We start from the raw sequence: 10639 nt of genomic DNA, 5'->3' as shown, positions 1-10639 counted from the left end.
TACATTTCTTGGCACCAGTTAAGAATTTGCCATTGTTTCTATTTTTATTACAAATATGACCCCAGGAAGAACAATTGCCCAGGAAACAGTATTCATAGTTTGTTTAGGACCCTCAGGTAGATTGATTTTATTCCAATGCTTACTTGCTTTTTGATGGTTTGTACTCAATAGTCAGAGTTCCTACAGAAAGATTCTGAATAGCCTTGCTTGAATCTTCGTTTCACTTTTTGCAATATCCTGTCAGGAAATAGGGGTAGAATGGTTAACCTACCCTGGGTTATAGGATCACCCCGCTTGATCACCATATGAATCTGAGATCATCAAGCTTTCTTAAGGTTTTTGTGGTTGTAATTATCAGAAGCGTGACAGAATAAAGAGCCACAAATAGCAATGGATGTTTACATAGATATGAAAAATAAATCAACATTTTAATAAAACAATCCCCTGAAAAAGAGAGCTAATTCATTTCTCCTTCTCTGAATAAGACTGATAATCCTGAGAGTTCTCTTGTCCTCCAAGCAACCATTTCCAAAAAAGAAAAAGGCATTGAGTTCCTGGTGGCATTTCTCATGGACAATGAAGAAATTCTCTTTAAAGTAGCATCAGAGTTCAGGGTCTGTTTCATCATGATTTTGTGTCTGCTACAGGAGAGGATTAAAATATTTTCTGAATATTCTTGCCATAGTTGCCTTCACCTCCTTGTTCTTCAGACTGTAGATGAGGGGATTCAGCATAGGAGTGATCACACTGTACTGCAAGGAGAAGATCATTTCCAGGGAGGAACCTGAGGTTGGTAAGAGATAGCTGATGAAACCTGAGCTATAGAACAAGATCACAGTAGTGAGGTGGGAGGAGCAGGTGGAGAAGGCCTTGCTTCTGCCGGTAGTGGAGCTGACCCTCAAGATGGTGGAAACAATGCGGACATAGGAAGAAACGATCATGACAAGGGTTCCAAAGAAATGAAAGACAGAGGAGCAGAGCAGGAGGGTGAAGTTAGCAGAGGTGTCAGAGCAAGACAGAGGGAAGAGAGAAGACAGCTCACAACTGAAGTGGGCAATAGTTTGCTCCTCACAAAAATCTAAGTTAACAGCCAGCAGGATATTGATGAGAGCATCAACAAAGGCCAGGCCCCAGGAGACCCACACAAGCCCAACACAGAGCTGGTTACTCATTACCTGGCCATAGAGCAGAGGGGAGCTGATAGCAACATAGCGGTCATAGGCCATCGCAGCCAGCAGACAGGCCTCAGTGCCACCAGTGGCAAACACAAAGAAGGCCTGAGCAAAGCAGCTCTCTACAAAGATGGTTTTGCTTTCAGAGAGCATGTTCTCCAATATCTTGGGTGCTGTGACAGATGAGTGGCAGAGGTCTAAGAAGGACAGTTGTCTCAAGAAGAAATACATGGGTGTGTGGAGGTTAGAATCAGCTGTGATCACCAGCAGCATCAAGAAATTTCCCATGAGAGTGAGGAGGTAAATCAGAAGCAACAACACGAAGAGTATAGCCTGAATGTAGGGGTCAGACGACAGCCCGAGAAGAATAAACTCACTGAGAGCACTGGAGTTTTTCATTGCCATATAGAGAAGTGTTATCTCTGGAATACAAAAAAAAAATCAAAAATCAAAAAGCTTTTAATACCCCCATACCCCTTAGTTACTACAGCACCCAGTTCTTATCTTCCATAATTATCTTCTCAACACTACCCCCCAAATACATTCAGATATTTAAAAGCTAACTTTCTGCTCATTATCATGCCACTGATATTCTAAATCAACCATGTTATTATTTATTATAATCTTTTTTTAGCTAGAGTATTTTTTATGGGGCTGAGAGTGATTCACTTCAGGAGAATTTCCGATGGGAGAAAGGAACTTTTCAGGAATGAATTGCCTAAGTAATGGAAAGAGGATTAAATCTAGATAAAAATGATGTAAGTAGGAACAGGGGCACTATTCCACATAGAAGGGAAAGTCAAGAGTATAAGAAGTGAAGGGAGTTCCTACTTCATTCCTTCATTTTTTTTTTCAGTAAGTTTAAATGAGGTCATCAGAGGTCTACATGTATGTGGGTGAGCGTGCCTGCGTGACTACAAGAAATTACAAAGGTATTGATGGTTATAAAATTAGTGTTCCAGGGCTGGGATTATGGCTCAGTGGTAGAGCGCTTGCCTAGCAAGTGTGAGGCACTGGGTTCAATTCTCAGCACCGCATATAAATTAGAGAATAAAATAAAGGTCCATCAACATCTAAAAAAATTGGGGTTTTGACCCAATTTTTTGACCAATCATGGGAATAGGAGCCAAGGTGAAGAATTTGAAACCACTGGAGTATAGGAAAACAATAAGGAATTTAGACAATGTGGAATTTAGATTAGGGATTTTTCTTGTTTTAAATTTTACCATTTTATTTACTGACGTCATATTATCATTTAATTTTAAAATATATGTATACAATAATAATGAATTTTTTAAAAAATGGTAGCCTAAATCATAATGCCCAGGGATATTTAGGTGGGTATTTGTGAGCATTTCTATGCTTACCATGAAATTATGAGAAGCTGATTCCCGTTTTAGAACAATATTCTGGTTAGAAATGCCATGCCCTTCCTAAAACTCACAAATGCAATACTATATGAAGTCACGACTCCTGTGTAAGCCATCATGCTAGATTTTAAGGCTCCATATCGTTACCTAAACTATTTTTCTGACATTTTTTACTTGTATGTATTTTCCATATTACAATGTAGTATGTACAACTAGTACTCTAGGGTTCACCTGCGTGTCAAGACAACTGTTCAATACTCTTGCCTTCTTTCTGTTCTAATTCAATACTACTTCATCTAGTTCATCTGTGAAGAAAGAAAGCCCTTCTATTGTTGGATGACTGAGCAGTTGAGCCTCCCAGTCCTGGTGAAGAACAAAACCCAGTTACCTGAAATCTCAGTCGGTAATTCACTGGCTTTTGGCACTGCTTTCAGATCCATAAGTGATAAAACTGTTCATCTTGCAGAGCCAACATTGAGATGAATACTTTAAGGGAGAAGCAGAAAATCATGTTAAGATTTAACATCATGATAGATTCAACATTAACAGTACAAAATGATGATTTGTAGACAATACCTGGGCAATTGTTTCATTTGGGGGGAACTGGATTTAGAGGAAATGATTCCTGTTTCACTCTTTAGACATGGAGGCACATCCTGAGATTTATCTCCAGTGGAAAGCAACAGTGAAGAGAACTCAGGCAAAGGTTCACAGCAGCCATGAGTGAGGCAAGTGTTGTGTGATTTCAGAACCAGAATATATCAAAAAACCTTCTTTTGGCTACCTCCAAATATAGATCAACTGACTGAATCCAGAGATTCTATGAACTGCAGAGAGAATCCCAACTTTGAATCAAAGCAAAACCATGCGTACAAACAGCATTATGATAAAAGGCAATGTTAGTAACTTGCTTGATTCTGCAGGTCCCTTCCGTAAGGTTATTTAGAGATTCTCAGAAAATTTTTAGAAATTTTTAAAAAATAAAATGAAAATTTCTATTTTGACTGTGTCTGATGGCTGCCATGTCACCATTATTGGCTTATGCAATCATAATTCAAATTTTAAAATAAAGAATTCTGGAAACCTAATACAAAAGGATTGTTTTTAAATATTAACACCGTTATGTAATAAAATGAATGATTCTTACCCAAAGGAAAAGCTCCCTGTGGACTGTCCATTTCAGAATCAAAAAAGGACAATGTGTATAGTAACTAGCCCATAGGAGTTGATCCAAACGTGATAGTAGAACATATAAATGAATGACAGCAGGGTGGGGCTGATTTTGAAGACAATTCAGTCTATGTGACAAAGATATGAGCTTCTAAACAATCAGTATAAAGTTCCTAAAAGCAGGAAAAACACTTAAGAAGGAAAGTATCAAAGTGAGAGGTTTCCAAGATAAATTACACCCATTTTCTAAGTGTGTTCTGATTTTGTTCTAAATCCTGCTTCCTTGACCAATGAGATACCCCATATGCTCTGGTATAGATTAAGGGAGATGTTTTGCTTGGTTTTATTTTACAATGCTTTATTTAAAAAAAAAAAACTCTGAAAGTAGACGTTATTACAAATATGAGAATGCATCAGATTTATATACAAATTAGTCATTCCTATTGTGCAATTAATTGACAAAGATGTGGACAAGACTTTTCCACATGAGTCAGGACAAGCTGTATATACCACACAGGAACTGAAATCATTATAGAGTTCTCAGTTCCAGCTTGTCAATTAGAACACCAAATAACAAAGCCTGTGACCTCACATCCAGGACATCCTAGAGCAGCCCTATTTGCCCTATGATTGTGAGTGATATAGTGAGGCTGCCCGTGACATAGTGTGAAAATAATTATGCTATAAGAATTCTTTAGAGCTGAAACACCATTTTAGGGGACAAAGAAGCATTATCTCTGTTTCAAAAGGCTTCAAATCCCATCTGTTAGAAAGCAGACTCTTTATTAGACATCATTGAATTATTGTTAATTGTTTTAGGTTGGCATTGGGATTGTGGTAATGTAGGAGGAATCCATTTGTAGGAGATGAATGTTTAGGTATTCAGGGATGAATACTTAAGTATCATGGTGACATTACTTACTTTCAAATGATTCCGCCAGACAAAACATGTAGATATACAGACACAGAGTTACATAGATAAATAAAGTACACCCAGTAAGTAAAATATTAACAATTCATGTATCTAAGTGAAAGTTTTATCATACTAGGCTTTGAGCTTTCCTATATGTTTAAAATTTTCAAAATTAAATATGCTTTTAAATTTCTTGAATAACACCTCCCCTCACATGCAAATTTAATGACTAAGTTTTAATAACAGCCTTATTCACCAGGGAAATTCAAATTAAAGCTAAATGGTATTCCTTAAAACACATAATTTATAGAAAACAGCTACAGTGGTTATTATAAGTCATCAAGTTTGAGATGTGAATTTAATGATGAAGTGCTATGCTGATTAAAATATACTCCATTTACCCTAATCAATGCTTTCTCCAAATGCACAAATTATGTATTTAAATATATAATTTAAAAAACTGTTTAATTGCTTTTCTTTTTTGGAGGGGTGGGGGAGTGGATACCAGGGATTGAATGCAGGGCACTTAACCCCTGAGCCACATCCCCAGCCCATTTTTATGTTTTATTTTGAGACAGAGTCTCACTAAATTGGTTAGGGTCTCACTAAGTTGCTGAGGCTGACTTTGAACTTGTGATCCTCTTTCTTCAAAACAAGACAAATCTTGAGAGTTCAGGATATAGAGGTGATTTACCCCATAAAGATTAAAAAACAGCACTTGATGTTCTTACCCACTTAGGTGATAATATAAGATTCCTCAACCTTTCCAGACCCTGTTGAAATGCAAGATCTGTGCCAAAGGACAAGGGGAAGCAGCAGAGGTGGAGCAGAGCTCCTTGGAAACACACATATGTGGAACCCTGTCACATATCCACTAGTTTCCAGTTATGCAAGTTTTGAAAAATATTTCACCTTTTAATTTCAAGTTTTCTATCTTCATTGTGGAGAAAACAAAACCCATTTTACAGGGTTGTGATAATTTGGTTGTATGGTTCATACAAAATGCAAGCTTTAGAAAATTCAGCTTTCCATTGGTTTTAAGTTATCAATAGGTCAGAAAAGAAAAGGTACATCTGAGCAGCCCATTTAAACATCTTAGAGAACCAATATAAACTAATCACCCCGGAGGACGTAGCATTACCAGAAAGTTCTGGAATAGAAAAAAAGATGTGAGATGAGAAGGATAAGAAGTAAAATAAATGTTTTAGAAAGCCATGAAGAGAGGAAAGGGAGAAAGTAAGTCAAGGGACTGGTAAGAAAGAGGCAAAAGCATCAGAGAATTTAGGGAGTGATTATTACGCTCTTGGCTTGTATCCTAGAGCTCTCGGTCAAGAAGTTGACACAACTTAACTCAGGTGATTCCCATGAAGAGAGGATGTACCACAACTGCTCCACTCTGGGATATATAGTCTTAAATCTAGGAAATTGGATGAAAACAAGTAAGTTTGTTTACCCAGGCTCCAAAAGCCCCTGTAGACAAATCTTCAGAACATTTTTCTAATGTCTGCTTGTGAATCATTTTAAAGCATGCACACTTTTTAGCAGTTTCTTTCATCTTTGCTAATCCTGATCACGCAATCATTTGTCCACTTAACTTTCTCAATGGCTACTAGCTTGCTGTTAGCATTATCTCAGGAAAGGATCCTTCAGTAAATCAAATCCGAGGAAGGCAGCTGGGAATAGAGCCAGTGAGCTGGTAGATTGAGTCAGAGAGACTAAGAAGTAGCTGACTCAATGCCAGGAAGTCCCTGGAGACATACAAGAAGCTTGACTTTGGCATCATTAACCAGAGAACCTTTTTAGAGCAACAAGGGACTTTATTACGCATCATCTTTGGAAATTCTGGGTTGAAGCAATCGTCTTGAACTGTTGAATGAGAAATCCTGCTATGCTTATGAGAATTCCACTGGAACAGGAGAGATAAGAAAATGTGGTCCCTATGTTCAAAGCCAAGATGTTCCCAGTGGCCAAATACGAGGGCTATGAACCCTCTGGGATTTACTGTGGAAGCTGAGAAGTGACTGAGTTTACCTCCTGATCATCTTCCAAAGTGAGTATGAAATAGGTTTGTAAATAAAACTGGGTTGAGTATTAAGATAGCCAAATGAGTAACACACACACACAAAAAAAACCTAGCTTTTATTAGTATTTTATTATATAAGAAATTTTAAAGCCATCTCCTTCTACATCATTAGACACCACATACATTTATTACTATGTAATGATCAAGATACACTTTCTATGTGTATGTGGGATCCATATATGTGCTTCAACTTGTTTTGTCATTTAATTGTTATTTTGAAGATCTTTTCATGCTTACACACAACATCTAGCTTATTCATTTTTATGGCGCATGATATTTATAATATAAGTTTTTATTATTCAAGCTGATTACAAATCAAATCTATTGTAGTCAGTAATACATGACCATTTTTACACCTATATCTTAGATATGTAAACTAGTTGTTTTGTAGACTAGAACCCTATACTTCAATTGCTGCAGCAACAGCAAAGAAATCTGATTTGATAGTTTACATACTCCAACTCTCATTTATATTAATTTACTAACTGTGCATTTGACTCATTTCAATGTAAGGTGTCTATGTAACTTCACGAGACTTATCATCAAAGTTAATTCCACTGCATTAAAATGTAAAGGGAAGTGTGAAACAAACAAGCTCATAACCCTGCATATAGGTCATTCAGGTCTCAAAGGAGACCTCTTCATCTCTGGGGAAGAAGAGGAAAGCTGTGTACTTCTACAGTTGCAGCACAAAATCATAAGAAGGCCTGCAATCTAAAGCCAGTATATTCAAGTCAGCACATTAACAGGAAAAATGTGTCAGAATAAAAATATTGTGCTTCTGTCGTGGTAATTAATCCCCATAACTAGTGCTGGAAGAGGGCAACACCAAGAGATTTTTCCAATGATATCAGAGCAAGCATTTCTTATCAGCACACCTTTCCAATACAAACATACAGCAATGACCCAGTACAAAAAGAATTTTGCTATTTATTTGAAATGTGATCTTGTGGTACTCAGTTTTATGAATATTCTATTGTTTATGTATTCATTGTTCAATTGACTAGTATTTGGATTGTTTCAGCTTTTGCCTAGTAAGGATAGAGCTGTTATGAACATTCTTACATATGTCTTTAATTTCCTTTGTATATATAGTTGAAGTGGGATTTCTGGGGTCATAGAATAAGTGTGTTTAGTTTTAATAGAAGCTGACAATCTGTTTTTCAAAGTGATGCCCAGTATCAATGTATAAGGGTTTCAGTTGCTCTACATTCTTGTCAGTATACTCTATTATCAGCCTTTTTTAGCATTTTAAAGTTTTTAGCAAACCAGATGCATATTAAGTAGAAATTCATTGTGGTTTAATTGCTTTTTTCTGATGATGTGGAGAACATTTCCATATTTATTGGCCATGTGGATAGTCTGTTGTGAAGCATACTGAATGTTTGCATTTGATTGTGATGAGAATACACATTGCAAGTCTGTGAATTATTTTACATCTCTTGTCTTTCAATAAAAAGATGTTTTTAATTTTGATTAAGACAATTCCTTTATAGTTAGTGTTTACATCCATTAAAAAAAATGTTGCCCCCCTCAAGATCATGAGTAGGCTTTCCTAGGTTTTCTTCTAGAAGCTTTTTTGCTTCACTGATCACAAACAGGGTTATAACATCTCAAGTTAAATTCTTTGTGTCATGAGATATAGGTCATAATTCATTATTTTACCATATGAAATGTCCAGTTGATCTGGTGCTTTCTTTCCCCTTTAAATAACATTAGTACATTTGTTAAAAATGTATTAAAATGGCGACCATATGCATATGATTCAATTTCTGTTCTAATGATCAATTTGTCTATTATAATGCAATAACAGTCCCAATAATTACTGTCATTTTATAGTAAGTATCAAAATCTGGCAAATTACTCTAAAGTTGTCCTCCAAGATTGTCTTGGCTATTGTAGATTTTAAAATTTCAAATTAAATTTGAGAACATTTGTTAATTTTTCAAAAATATATGCTACAATTTTGATTAACATTGTATTGAGGGCTGCATGTGACTTGAAGATAGAGCACCTTTCTACCACGCATGAGGCCCTAGGCCAGACCTCTAGCACTGGGGGGAAAAAAAAGATTGCATTGAATGTAGAAATCAATTTTTAAGAAGACTTGTGTTAACAATATTGTTCTCCAAACCATGATTAAAGTTTATCTTTCCCATCATGTGGTTTTCAAGGTAGAGATCTCAAACATTTGCATGTAACTTATTCCCACAAGTCTTTGATATTATAAATGTTTTTTAAAAAAATATTTTGTTTTCTAATTATACATACAAATATAAATACTTTTTAAAATTGAGATAATTCACATACCATAAAATTAACTGTTTTAAGATGTAGAGTTTAATAGTTTGTATTTTTTTAGTATATTCACAAGGTTGTACAACAACCACCACTATCTAACTCTAGAATCTTTTCATCATCTCCAAAAGAAACCCTCTACCAGTTAGCAGTTACTCCCTATCCACCCTTCCCCAGCCCCTGGAAATTATTAATCTACTCTGTCTTTATACATTTGCCTATTTGGAGGATTTAATATAATGGGATCATATGAATGTAACCTTCTATATCTAACTTATTTCACTTAACATTTTCATTTTTGTAGCAACAATTAGTACCTTTTGCCCAAATAATATACCATTGTGTGAATATACTTCATTTTGTTCATACATTCATCAATTGTTGTAGCTTGAGTTGTTTTCAGGTTTTGACTATTATGGGTAATACTGCTCTGAACATTCCCATACATTTTTTGGTACATATTGACATATGTTCCAGCTCTCTTGAATTTATACTTAGGAGTATAATTGCTGATTCATATAACTCTGTGTTTTACTTTTGAGGAACTCTGAAAGTGTTTTCCAAAATGACAGTACCATTTTAACTTTACACTAAGAATGTGAAAGAGTTCCAATCTCTCCATATCATGTCTGACATTTGTTATTATCTATTTTTTTTAATATAGTTACACTCATGGATTAGAAATAGTATCTTATTGTGGATTTGCTTTGCATTTTTCTGGTTAATGATACAGAGCATCTTTTTGTGCTTAGTGATAATTTGTATATCTTCTTTGGGTTATTTTTTTCTTATTGTACAGTTGTATGTGTTCTTTATATAGTTAGATACTACTTCCTTATCAGATATATAAATATTTTCCTCAATAAATTGTTTTTTCACTTTCTCAATAAAGCCCCTTAGAAGAACAACAGTTTTTAACTTTAAATTTATTTTAACTGATACATAAAAGCTTTTATGATACATAAAAGAAAAAAATTTATACGTATTAATGGGGTACCACCTAATGTTTTGAGACGTGTACATTGTATGATGTTTAACAGGTTAAACATATTTATCTTCTCAAACAATAGAATAATTTCTTTTAGAGTTTTGAAATGTACAGTATATTATTGTTATCAATAGTCACCGTATTGTGCATTAATGCACCAGAATTTCCTGCTCCTCTCAAACTATAATTTAGCATTTGTTATGGTTTGGATATGAGCTGTTTCTCAAAAGTCTGTGTTAATGCAGGAATATATAGAGGCAAAATAATCAGATGGTGAGAGCTGTAACCTCATCCAGTACCTCCTAGTTTAAATGGACTGACAGGGTAGTAACTCTAGGCAGGTAGGGCATGCCTGGAGATGAGTCACTGGGTGCATGCTCTGGGAGGGTGTATCTTCTATTTGTCCCCTTCCCCAAATCTTAACCCTGATTTCTGATCCTGCCGTGGACTGAGCAGCTTTCTTCCACTATGTCCTTCCCCCATGATTCTCTGTCTCAGCTTGGTCCTAGAGCAATGGATCTAGTCATCATGGACTGAGACCTCTGAAACCATGAGCCAAAATAAATTTTCCTTATCTAAAATTTTCATATCAAGTATTTTGGTCACAGCAATACACAGCTGACTAAAACAGCATCCATTGATCAT

General features: G+C 35.6%; 1 protein-coding gene across 1 annotated transcript; it reads right to left on the bottom strand.

The window, feature by feature from the left end:
• Positions 1-641: 641 nt before the first annotated feature.
• Positions 642-1577, bottom strand: LOC114103879 (olfactory receptor 8S1-like). Its single transcript, XM_027949720.2, has one exon. It carries the CDS (start codon positions 1575-1577, stop codon positions 642-644), a length of 936 nt encoding a protein of 311 aa, XP_027805521.2.
• Between the last annotated feature and the right edge of the window lie 9062 nt (positions 1578-10639).

Source organism: Marmota flaviventris, chromosome 3 (assembly GCF_047511675.1).
Source record: "Marmota flaviventris isolate mMarFla1 chromosome 3, mMarFla1.hap1, whole genome shotgun sequence".
NCBI classification, from domain to species: Eukaryota; Metazoa; Chordata; class Mammalia; order Rodentia; family Sciuridae; genus Marmota; species Marmota flaviventris.
The sequence above is the reverse complement of the archived record's forward strand: the minus strand, read 5'-3'. Positions and strand labels throughout refer to the sequence as shown.

Coding starts and splice junctions, on each gene's coding strand:
- LOC114103879 (XM_027949720.2), bottom strand. CDS start 1,577: ATGGCAATGAAAAACTCCAGTGCTCTCAGTGAGTTTATTCTTCTCGGG.